A 12,905-nucleotide genomic window follows, 5' to 3' on the forward strand; every position below is an offset into this window, starting at 1 on the left:
TCAAAATTTGGTCGAGATACCAACAGACCTTGGGATGAAAAATCCACACCTGAGCACCATAGCTGTGCCAACATAACCCCCAGTGTAGACACAGATAAGTCGACGGAGAATGCTTCCATCAACCTAGCTACTGTTGCTCAGGGATATGGAGTTCCTACAGTGACTGAAAACCCTCCCCCACTGTTATAGTCCGCATCTACACTGGGGGTTACAGCAGCATAGCTATGGTTATGTAGTTATGCTGCTGTAGGTCATGTCTATACTATGGGCATGAAGTCCCAACTTACTTTTGAAAAGGGAACTCACTGCCCCACTGTTGCCTTATCAGTTGGGAGGGGAGATTGTGTGTGGTGGTATAAGGTAAAATACATTCCACAGCAAAAGCCCCTCATTTCTGCAGCATGTCACTACAGGAAGACATGCACTCAGAACAAACCACATTTTCAGAGAATACTGAGTAGGTATCACTGTGATGCCTCTAATTCTGTTAAACAAAACAAACAAACAAAAAAACACCTGGTTTTCTGAAGGTGCCCTAACACTAGCACCGAATATTCAGTTGGCTGCAGAATTTAGCATTGGTCTCTTGAAGCACTCAAGCAGCCTACCTGAAGAATGCAGCTCTCACTGGCAACTGAAAAATACAGGGTGCTACTCATACAGAAATGCAATATCACATTACCACAAGCCAGACAGTAAAATACTCCATTTACCCCCATGAGAATCAGTGCTTCTGCTTTGGCCTCCTCTGTTTGAGGAAGATGAAGATTCATTTCATCTCCATCAAAATCAGCATTGTATGGTGTACAGACACATTCATTAAACCTGAAGGTCCTGTGGGGCTTTACTCTCGCCTGCAAAACAGATAAGAAGTGAATCACGTCGAATTTACAAGGTTCCAGAATCTACAAGTTTTGAGAGTGGTTTCCTTGCAAACTGTGCTTTTACATTTTTTTTAAAATATAAAGACTCTTGAGACGATACATCTAATTACTTGTTTTAATTTACACAGAAACTGTTGAAGGCTCACCAAGTCACTTAACCAAAGTTGAGTGAATTTATTTATTAAACCCTTGACCCTGCAACGTTACTTGCAAAGTACAAGATGCAGCATGTTCTTAGATATCAGGGTTCTTACTAACACTGCAATTTTTTTTTATTTTTACATTTATCGATATGCATATATACATGCACAAATGTAAAATCGGTGAAATTTGAACAAAAGACTGCTCAGTTTCACTTTGACTCCTATGCACAAGCACAAAACTATTTTGTTTGGATCATTTTAAGATGCAAAAAATCAACACAGTTTGAGTGAGAGATTAATAAACAAAACTAAACCACTAAAGGTTAAAGTTGCATGATAGCCAGGTTCTAGGCTGTGTGTATACTCACTATGTGAGCCATGATACTCAGCTTGTGCAGAGAGGGCTGTCGGTTGAACAGAACTATATCCCCATCTATGAGATGCCTCTCTACAATGTCACCATACTTGAGCTCCTGAGCCATCTTCTCACGGTTTCCATATTTCAAAAACCTTGAAATAAAACACGTCAATAGAGTCAAAATCTCATGGAAAATAAAAACAAAGAAATAGACAACTAAAGAGCATCCTCTTATTTGTACTCTGGTTTCTTAAAGAGACTCCAGTGACAGCCACTTTGAACCAGACATGCAGCCTACAAGTTCATATTTAATAAAAAGAGTGTCTCTGTCACTGAGTGGAACTGAGGGACAATGTTGTTCACAAAAGTTTTAGATAAGGACTGAGGTCAGTTTCCTGTATCAAAGATACAGTAGAGTTATGTTAACTAAACAAACAGCAAATAGCTACATCATTCTCCATGGCAAACATGGAGCAGTCAGCAAACACAGGATATTCATGAAAAATCAATTTTCTTAAAGAAAAAAATTAGTTAATTTTAAGTTATCGGGAAATAGGGGTATGTCATTCACGTGTAGCAATCCAACTGTCGCTTACTAGCAATGACATTGAATCTATGCCTACCAAAATGTTCTAACAGAAGGATTTATCTATGTTCACGTTTGCTTGCACAAGCTACCTTTAGGTCATGGAATATTGTTGATATCCTTTATCGAAGATGACATAAAACAAAAAAAAAATCCAGAGGCGTCCCAATGATGAATAATCTGCTGATTTCACTTTAGCAATAAGACTAGGTAGTGGTGGTAGGTGGAAAGTGAACCTTTATACATAAGTACCTTTTCATTTGTGTGTGCCTCTGTTGAATGAAATTGGCTCCAGGGTGAACTTCGGGACCATTCCGTACGAGTTTCCTCATAAAATTCAGGTTAGCTTTGTTCACCTGCAACATGACTATCAGTTAGAAACAAGCAAGACATTTTAACACCACTTGCTATTCCTTGGGTCTGTGCTTTTGGATTTTCAGGCTCAGTTTAATGGCGGTTGTCCCCTCATATTTTAAGCTGCTGGAGGAAGGGGAAGAGAAGAAAAATACAAGCCAATCTTGACCTTATGGAGGCAAGACTGTTGACTGAATTGGAATGAATAGCTTGCTGGCCAAATTCACAAATAGAAGGAAGCTTGAAAAGCTCTCTAAAAATGCTGGTATCTATGTTAAAATTAGGGCAGTCAATCGATTAAAAAAATTAACCGCAATTAATCACACTGTTAAATAATAATAGAATACCACATAAATATTTATGGATGTTTTCTACATTTTCAAATATATTTATTTCAATTACAACACAGGATACAAAGTGTACAGTGCTCACTTTATTTTTTTTTATTACAAATATTTGCACTGTGGAAAAAAAAAAAGAGTATTTTTCAATTCACCTAAGTACTGTAGTGCAATCTCTATCATGAAAGTTGAACTTACAAATGTAGAATTATGTACAAAAATATAACTGCATTCAAAAATAAAACAATGTAAAACTTGAAAGCCTACAAGTCCACTCAGTCCTACTTCAGCCAATCGCTCGAACAAACAAATTTGTTTACATTTGCTGAAGATAATGCTGCCCGCTTCTTGTTTACAATATAACCTGAAAGTGAGAACAGGCTTTCAAATGACACCTTGTACCCAGCATCACGAGATATTTATGTGCCAGATGCACTAAAGATTCATATGTCCCTTCATGCTTCAACCACCATTCCAGAGGACAGGCATCCATGCTGATGATGGGTTCTGCTTGATAACGATCCAAAGCACAGCGGACCGACGCATGTTCATTTTCATCATCTGAGTCAGATACCACCAGCAGAAGGCTGATTTTCTTTTTTGGCGGTTTGGGTTCTGTAGTTTCTGCATCTCTTCTAAGACTTCTGAAAGCATGCGACACACCTTGTCCCTCTCAGATTTTGGACAGCACTTCAGATTCTTAAACCTTGGGTCGAGCACTGTAGCTATTTTTAGAAATGTCACACTGGTACCTTCTTTTGCGTTTTGTCAAATCTTTTGTGAAAATATTCTTAATATGAACATGTGCTGGGTCATCATCCGAGACTGCTATAACATGGAATATATGGCAGAATGTGGGTGTAAAAGAACAAGAGACATACAATTCTCCCCCACAGAGTTCGACCACAAATTTAATTAATGCTTTTTTTTTTTTTTTTAAACGAGTGTCATCAGCATGGAAGCATGTCCTTGGAATGGTGGCCGAAGCATGAAGGGGCATACGAATGTTTAGCATATCTGGCACGTAAATACCTTGCAATGCCAGCTACAAAAATGCCATGCAAACACCTATTCTCACTTTTAGGTGACACTGTAAATAAGAGGCAGACAACAGTATCTCCCGTAAATGTGAACAAACTTGTTTGTCTTAGTGATTGGCAGAATAAGGAGGAGGACTGAGTGGACCTGTAGGCTCTAAAGTTATACATTGTTTTGTTTTTGAGTGCAGTTATGTAACAAACAAACAAAAAAATCTACATTTGTAAATTACACTTTCACAATAAAGAGATTGCAGTACAGTACTTGTATGAGGTGAATTGAAAAATATTTGTTTTTCATTTTTACAGTGAAAATATTTGTAATAAAAAATATAGAAAGTGAACACTGTACACTTTGTATCCTGTGTTGTAACTGAAATCAATATATTTGAAAAATGTAGAAAACATCCAAAAATAATAAAATACCATTTAAATATTAACAGTGTGATTAATCGCCATTTTTTAAATCATGATTAGTTCTTTTGAGTTAATTGCATGAGTGAACTGGGATTAATCGACAGCCCTAGTTAAAATGCAAAAGTCTATGTTAACACAAAAGTAAAGTAATATTAGAATTTGAAAGAAGAAATGTGAACAATTTTCTTTAGCAAAGCTGACTCAACCTCATTACACAGCTGGTCTATTTTGTGGTACACAATTAACCAGAGCAATGAGAAAAGAAAGTACAGACAGGATCACAGAAAGATTAAGATGTGAAAGGCGTGATTTTTTAGAAATACAGTACAAATCCAGTTTTCACTGTGACACACAGTAACATATATGAAGTCGTACAAAAATTTAAAATGGGTTGGGCAAAACTAACTTCCTTGTTTTTCATGCTTGTCCCTTCAGGCCTCCCTCCTCACAGTCTGCATCAAGCATTTCCATTGTCTTGCTCTGTGAAACAAGTCAGCTTTATAATGGACCATGAACCTATGCCACTATGACCTTCTGGTGCTGACTGATATGAACTGAGGGCACTGAGCACCTGAAGCTGCATGCCATTCTTCCCCTGTATGTATATGTATATGTATATGTATATGTGTGTACATACATACATAGACACACACACACACTATTGACTCCCTTTTTCTCCAGTGTTTTGAACACCACAATGGACAATGCAGAAAAATGCATGAAAAGAATGTCAGTTTTACACTACTTACTTTTTCAGGGAATGTTAATATTTTGGCAACGTGAACAGGCACAGCCACTTCGTCTATTCGTAAGTTGGGGTCAGGTGAAATGACTGTTCTGCCTGAGAAGTCCACTCGCTTTCCGGACAGATTGCCTCTAAACCGACCTAACAAATAAAGCAAGTTAAAACTAGTTGGGAAAAGAGTACCATTATACAAAATGGTATTTTGGAAAATGGTAAAGTGTTAATACAGCACAGTAGGCACATCATACAGGGAAAGCCTTGCTAGCTTGATCTACAAACAATGACTTGATCACTATGCAATGGCCAACGTTTTGGCTAAAAGAAACAAACAAATGAAAAAAAACTTTTGGGAGGTGGAAAAGGAAGAATTTAGACATACCCTGCTTCCCTTTGAGTCTTTGAACAAAACCTCTAGTCCATTTCTTGGGTGCCATGTTAAGAGGAATTCCAGAGAGCTCACTGTTAATGTAGAGGGCACACTGCAGCTGCAGGAAGTCCCAGTCTTCCATTATCATCTGTGTTTTGGCTCCCGATATCCTATGCTAAACAAGACAATTACCCATTTCAGAAAACAAATGTAGTGAGACACAAAATTGGCATTGAACAAATTTTTCAGAAAGCTTTGCATCACACTAAATCGCAAAGGCAACAAGACATTGGCACCTTCACCATAAGGAACAGTGGCCCACATTTTGTTCATGCATGAATGCTGCATGGATGTAACTGAGCAGAACCTGGCAAAACACATTTTCCTTCTGGCAAAATCAGCTTCTGATTAATGATAAACTAAAGGATTTGTGCTTGTTTGATTAACTGACCATTTTAATACTTGAATGTATAATACAAAGATCATGCTGTGGAGACACATTACGATTCATTAAATAATTAACTTAGAGTGGTGGCATACAAAATTCCATTGTGTTTAGCCCTCTCTTGGACAAAGACCATCACTCAAGGTTTCACTCCTGCATCTCTGTGGCAGAAACTAAGATGGAACAACAGGTTAAGCCAATCTGAGGATATAGTTCTGTTGCACAACATCTTGCAGAGAAACAGGTTATAAACCAGTGCTAGTTTCTCTTCTTCCCAGGAGACAGCACACAACCTAGAGCAGCATTTTCCAATGTGGGAGAAAAATCTGAGATACAAAGGACTAGCTTTTGGGGGATGGTGAACAACCCTTCTCAATTGTTCTCCAGTTTCAGTTTTTTTTTAAAAAGTTTCTAGCTGTTACTGTTGAAATACAACCTTGAATGCATGACCTGAACGTAACTAGTGTCTGCCTGAGTTTGCAGACAGCTGAAATAGCTCTGAACTGGGAAGTGCCCCATTGATTTCAATGGGTGCTAACTCCCTTTATCTATGCATTTTTCTTCACAGATTTAGTTGCATTGGGTTAAATCACTTGTTTCCATTTAACTTAAACTTGTTCCTAATCAATTTAAACTAAACCCAAGTAAATCTGGTTTAATCCAAAAAAAGAATGTGCACACAATCTTTTGCAGTGGTTTAAAAAAAAAAAAATTAAATTGGTGAAACTCTACATGCAGACAAGCCCAATAAGCTGCTCATTTTGGGTAGGCTTTTAAGACTACATGGAAGAGTAGAAAGAGGTGAGAGGGAGAGATGAGCTTTCAGAAGTCTGGGAAATACTGGCCTGGGGCAAAAAGAATGCTGCCAAGCTGCACAACCGTCCTTCCAGCTAAGTGACAGACTTGACCAGCTTTAGCATCCCTTTCGGTCCTTAACTAAGGAAGAATGGTAACTGTAGAGTTACCATACGTCCGGATTTTCCCGGACTTGTCCGGCTTTTTGGGCCTCAAATCCCCGTCCAGGGGGAAATCCCAAAAAGCCGAACATGTCCGGGAAAATCGGGACATGCGGGGCCGGGGGTGCTGGGCTCGGGGCCGGGTCGGGCCCGGCGGTGCTGGGCCGGGGACTGGCCCGGGGCCGGCACGCCCGAGCCGAGCCAGGGGGGCCAGACTGGGCCACGCCTCCTCCCACCACCCCACCCCCGCTTACCTGCTGCCTGCTTCAGGCTTCCCGTGAATCAAATGTTCGCGGGAAGCAGGGAAGGGGGTGGAGTTGGGGCGGGGATTGTGGGGAAGGAGTGGAGTTGGGGCGGAGGCGTGGGCGGGGCTGGGCCCCGTGGAGTGTCCTCTTTTTGGACACTCAAAATATGGTAACCCTAGGTAACTGTGACTTGAATTCTTAAGAGTGATGGGGTAGAGAAAGAGGAAAAAGACAGGCTCCCATAAACATCAAAAGTTGGAAGGGCCTCCTGGCAGAAAGAGACAGAGGTATAAAATAAGAAACCAGATGGGTAAAGAGAGGTGTGTGAATTTCTGGGCCTATAAACTATTATGTCCTTGTGTTTCCATCAAGTGAAACAGTCATCCCAAAACATGCTAAAATGTAGCATAATGAGAATACTTCAGGAAAAGCGATTAGTTCACTCCACGTTTAGCAAGTCGCTAACACACTGGTGTAACACCAAGAGCCAAATAGAAAGCTCAGTCTGAGTCCACCATTCCATGCCATTTCACAGAGGGACAAATACTTCAGCTGTTTCTTAAGCTGAAGTCAGAATGAATGCAACATCAGACCTCGCAGCGACAAGTAAAACCAATTACCCCCAAGTCTAATCCAGCCTTTTATTTATTTTTAAAAAGAGCAGCAGCTTCAGGCAGGCAGGGTGGCTCACCTTTTTGATTACATCATTGAGGAAAATTATCTCTGTAAGCTTCATCGTCAAGTCATCTTCGTTGGTGCCAGACTTCAAGTCGCTCACAACAGAGGGTCTGATGCACAATGGAGGTACCAGGAGTCGTGTCAGGATCAAGTCTGAAGGCTTTCCTGCTTCTGGATTCATCAGAAGCAGAGGTATATCTTCCGCTGGGATTCTTTTAAAGAGGTTCAACACCATTAAAGGAGTCAAGTTCTCCTACAAAATTAAATGAAGAAAGTCATACTGCAACCTTCAAGGGCATAACAGCTCATTTTTGGCTACATCTTAATACTGTTTACTTCATTTGCCACCCTTCTCTGCCAATTGTTCAAGTAAAAAAGTAGATTTAAAAACAAAACAAAAGCATATGTAGAGGAAGTTATTCTTAAGGCAAACAAAAACAAATTTGTCTTTTGGTTTGTTTATTTAGAATTGCAGTCCCAGTAAACTCTGGCTCGTTGATTCTTTCCCTCAAACTTCTCCTCTTACACTATTTTCAGTTTAGATTTCTCACTCTAGATTAGTTGTTACAGTAGTCTGTTTTCTATAGCAATATGGGTATTACATCTTTACTTGCCAAAGCAATATAATCAGCTTATAACATGCTTGCAGTAAGGTGTAATTACCACCAATTTCAATTACTAGAGCTCACAGATTACAGCATTATATCCTACATAATTTCATTAAATTTTAAAATAACTTGCTAAACCTAACCTTTTTTTCCTGAATGAAGAATACGTTGCTGACATTTCATGATTCATCAATAAACACAAAGCTTGCAAGAAGTGCCTGTTTTTATAAAGCTGACCTATTGCAATTGGAGACACACAAACTCTGCATCACAATGTTTTCTATTTGCATTTTCCAAACATCCATACCAAGAACTGACTGACCTGTTAAAATCCAAGGGAAAACCCCATACAATGCCAAGCTCAGCAAAACCACGAAAACTATATATATTCTTGTACTATACTTTGGTCACTCCTTCCTGTCCAGTTCTCAGTTCTTCCAATCATAGGTAAGGTTTATGAGTATTACAAATATTCAAGACAGTGATTGAAGGTAACTGTCCCCAGAGATAGTCTGCAGTAGCCTAAATTTCTTCTCTGCTTCCTGTCACCATGATTTCACCACTAAGCTTTGTTCACCGACTGCCACTGATCCTATACCAGGAGCATCCATATCTTTTGCATGCAGAAGACGGTGTACCACAATTACTTCACTGGTTAGAGTAAAGATGCTACTCCTTGCAGAAACCATTAACATCTCCCTCAGACAGGCAGTATGATAATTGTTCTTCAATTTCTCCTCTCCATATATTCAAAGGCTGGACCAGCACTAGTCCTTTACCCTTATACTAAATACTTCAGCTCATCATTCAGGAATGCATGCATCAAAATTAGCAGAAAATTCAAGCACTGTCAAAACAAGCACTGGTAGACACACTAATTCACCTGAGCTCTCCCCAGCAAGGATTCTACTTCTTTGTTATGTTCTATGGCAGTTTCAAAGGACTGAAGGAAACTGGACACTATTGGATCCACCACTTTCTTATTGGTCTTGTACTTCTCATGGATTATCTTCAATAAGCCACACTTCTTTACAGTACCTACAAGAAGACAATTTTGTTAAAAAAACCCTCAACTCTTGAGCTATTCTTCTAAATTTTTTAAAAATATTTTTTCAGTGAACGTAGCATTAGGGGAAGGCGCTGGCTCTGGTCACCTTTAGATACCAGATGCCTCTGTTCACAGAACAGGAGGAGCAACAGCCACAGCAATGAAAGTTTCCCCACGTTGCGGGTTCAGTGCATCTCAGCTGTGATCTGGACTAGTTCTAAGGATGAGAGGGTGGTTCACTCTACATGTCCATTCAACCTCTCCTCAACGGTGGTACGGGGTTTTTGCAATGTAGATGGTCTTGCACTAGGAACTGGACCAGAGTTCACCCACTCATTTCACTCATAAGTCATTCAGATAGTAACTTTTGATCATTACCAATCCAGAGTGGATTTTAGCCAGTGACCTAACTGTACAGGACGTCATAACCATTATCTGTCCTTGAACCAGCTAGTCCTCTCAAATTGTGTTCTCCTGTGCTCATTGAAAAATGAGGATAAACTGATTTGGGAAATAAAACACAAAAGCACCAACAATAACTTGCAGTTAGATGCTGCATTAGCTGGAATAAGTTCAAAGAACAAAAAATCCCCCGAAAAGCAAATTTCTACTTCTGACTCAGGTGAGCATCTGACCCCAGAAGGGAAAGGACACTATACCAGGATTTCTCAAACTGGGGCGGAAGGGGGATAGGGTCAGGACCCCTCAGGGGGTCACGAGGTTATTACATGGGGGGTCACAAGCTGTCAACCTCCACCCCAAACCCCGCTTTGCCTCCAGCTTTTATAATGGTGTCAAATATATTTAAAAGTGTGTTTAATTTATTAGAGGGGTTGCACTCAGAGGCTTGCTGTGTGTGAGGGGTTGCCAGTAAAAAAAGTTTGAAACCCACTGCACCATATTAACCTATTTCCCCACCACTTCAATTAACCTCTTTAATTGAGGTTTTTCTTTCCTTTTTAAAATGTTTTTGCATGTCTAGCAGATAGAGATTCTCATTTGATGAGTATTTCATCTTTTCAGAACCTGTTACTGTGTATGTGTTAAAGGAAATAGGTGGTTCTGCAAGATGAGTAGCAATATACTGTGTCTCTGGATGACAGAATACAACACAAAGGAATTTAAAAGATTATCTCAAGTTTTTGCAGTTTTTTTTTAGGGGCATATCTAGCTTCAAAAACTGTAATGGACTCTACATATTGACTTATATAGGAAACCCCACATATACACATCTGAAACCAAAATATAGCCTCATGTTTTTGAACTGTTGTAAAAGCATTCACTACAACACTCTCAAGACAAATATTACCTTCTTTTTAGAGGTGGGAAAACAGAGGCTCTAGAGTTTAAGTATAATTTCAGTGACTGATTTTTACTTGCACAAGATGTGGGACTTAAATGCTGCTAAAATGAGGGACAAGTGATAACATTAAGTCTGACATTGCATAAACTGCTATGGCTGAAATTGAATGCTTTATACTGCTGGAAAGCAAATATTTTTGTTTTTCCAATAACACAGGGTATTTGTTTCTACCCTAGAAAGCTGAGAGACACTAGACCTTAAAGAAATAAAATCACATTCTGATTACTACCTTGCTCCCTCCCTTCCCAAGTTATTTCCAAAACAACTTTTAAAAGCCTTGGTTTTAGCAGGTCTTCAGAGAGCTTTGTATCATCTGAAAGCTTGGCTTAGAGACCTAGCTTTTAATTCATGTAAAGAACTCCTCTGTAACTTTAGACAGTCATGAAATATTAGCTTCCAAAAACCATACTGGAACTGAAGTGAAATTTAAAAAAAAGATAGTCACAAAAACATGATTTTAATGTCTTGTAGCTGCCACTACTGGTAACATGTTCACAAACATCATGAATGCATTCATGACAAAAAGATACAGGATGGATGGGAACACACTTATTAAATCTCTGCCTCCCTATGCATTTGTACAGCTCCTAGTACTATCAAGCCCCAGTCCTCTTAAGTGAGACCTTTAGTTATTACCACAATACAAATAGGGAGGGTTGCTGGACACATTACATTAAAGAGAATTCGTATTCTGACTATTCTAATCAGAATGTCATTATAAAATTGCAAAGCTGTAATACTATAGCAATATTAACAATACTTAACTGCAATGTTACTCATTATTTTGTGTTAAGGGTAATCACAACAGACTTTTTTTTTTTCTACCAAAAAAAAAATCAGTGTATCACATAAAGGTTTTCTGCCCAGTAACTGACCAATGAATCAAATATCAGTATGATCCGCAATTATCACAACTCCATCTGGAACACTTCTATGCTAAGTATTACTGACTTGTCAAACTCATTACTGCAGGAAATGGTCAACAGCATATTAGTCTTCACAAAGATGACTAAGCACAATTATGTATAACAGTCCTAATTTTGACCTAACTAAAGAGCCTATCAATCCTCATATTTGCAGGAATAAGATAGTCATCAGGTAGATTCAAGCCATTCCTTGTAGCACAGCTTTGAACAATTGTCTAGTACACTCAAGAGGGTTTTTGGTTTTTAGCCTATGTTTAAGTATCAGCTATAGGTTAAGATATAGAAAAAACATAGATGATTGTTGAATGATGAAAAGAGAACACAACACTGTGATGCTCTTCACAGCCTGGGCCCTAGTGAAAAAAAAAAAAAGAAAAAAGTCATGCTAAATACCAACCACCACCTTCTAGTTTCCACACTCACCATTGAAAGCGCCACAATAAGGGCAGGTGTTTTTCTTTCTGCACTTTTCAGAGACTTTCTTTTTCAATCCCCGTTTCTGCAGGTAGGTCAGACCAGGCCTCTTCAGATAATCCAAAAACTGTTTTCTCTCCTCTGAGGACAACAGTATACGGCAACAGGTCTTGCAGATCATCTAAAATATAAACAATTGTTCTTTTGTAAGTGAGAAATAAATATGTGATTAGGGACAAATTATGATGTGGGATACCACAGTTCTTCACGCACAGTTATACATGCAGTTTCATGGATGAAAAGTCACTGCCTTAGTGAGGGAACCCAATTATTGCACAGCACACTGCCCAACAGATGGGAGCAAGTTGGGAAACTCTGGCCAACAGAACAAATCTTTGCTCTCCTTAAGAAAAGTTCTGCAGGAAATTAAATGTCCATGCAAAGAGACAATTTAAGTTTATTGGCATCACTTAAGAGACAAACTTGGAATAAAAAAACTGTACCATAGAATCTCTATGGATAATAATTCTATGCTCTCATAAGAAGAATATTAGGGATATATTAGCAATCACCTGACCAGGATAGTGACAGTGACTTTGAAATGCTCAGGGAGATTAGGGAGGCTATAAAAAAAAATAATAATAATCAATAATAATGGGGGATTTCAACTATCCCCATATTGACTGGGTACAATGTCACCTCAGGACAGGATACAGAGATAAAGTTTCTTGACACCTTAAAATGACTGCTTCTTGGAGAAGCTAGTCCTGGAACCCACAAGAGGAGAGGCAATTCTTGATTTAATCCTAAATGGAGCATATGATCTGGTCCAAGAGGTGAACATCGCTGGACTGCTTGGTAGTAGTGATCGTAATATAATAAAATTTTACATCCCTGTGGCAGAGAAAACACCACAGCAGCCCACACTGTAGCATTTAATTTCAGAAAGGGTGACTACACAAAAATGAGGAAGTTAGTTAAACAAAAATT

The 12,905-nt window shown here is 39.0% G+C and overlaps 1 protein-coding gene across 1 annotated transcript in view; it reads right to left on the minus strand.

Annotated features, from left to right (window-relative positions):
* POLR3A (RNA polymerase III subunit A) overlaps nucleotides 1-12,905 on the minus strand; it is a 53,215-nt gene that overhangs the window by 37,182 nt on the left and 3,128 nt on the right. Inside the window, exons 4-11 of the mRNA XM_005285741.5 lie at nucleotides 11,925-12,096; nucleotides 9,048-9,202; nucleotides 7,570-7,809; nucleotides 5,245-5,407; nucleotides 4,870-5,006; nucleotides 2,224-2,327; nucleotides 1,396-1,537; nucleotides 714-854 (exon numbers count right to left, since the gene is read on the minus strand). Coding sequence (XP_005285798.2) covers nucleotides 714-854; nucleotides 1,396-1,537; nucleotides 2,224-2,327; nucleotides 4,870-5,006; nucleotides 5,245-5,407; nucleotides 7,570-7,809; nucleotides 9,048-9,202; nucleotides 11,925-12,096 — 1,254 coding nt within the window. The remainder of the gene's footprint in view (nucleotides 1-713; nucleotides 855-1,395; nucleotides 1,538-2,223; nucleotides 2,328-4,869; nucleotides 5,007-5,244; nucleotides 5,408-7,569; nucleotides 7,810-9,047; nucleotides 9,203-11,924; nucleotides 12,097-12,905) is intronic.

This window comes from Chrysemys picta, chromosome 7, assembly GCF_011386835.1.
Source record: "Chrysemys picta bellii isolate R12L10 chromosome 7, ASM1138683v2, whole genome shotgun sequence".
Lineage (NCBI taxonomy): Eukaryota > Metazoa > Chordata > Testudines > Emydidae > Chrysemys > Chrysemys picta.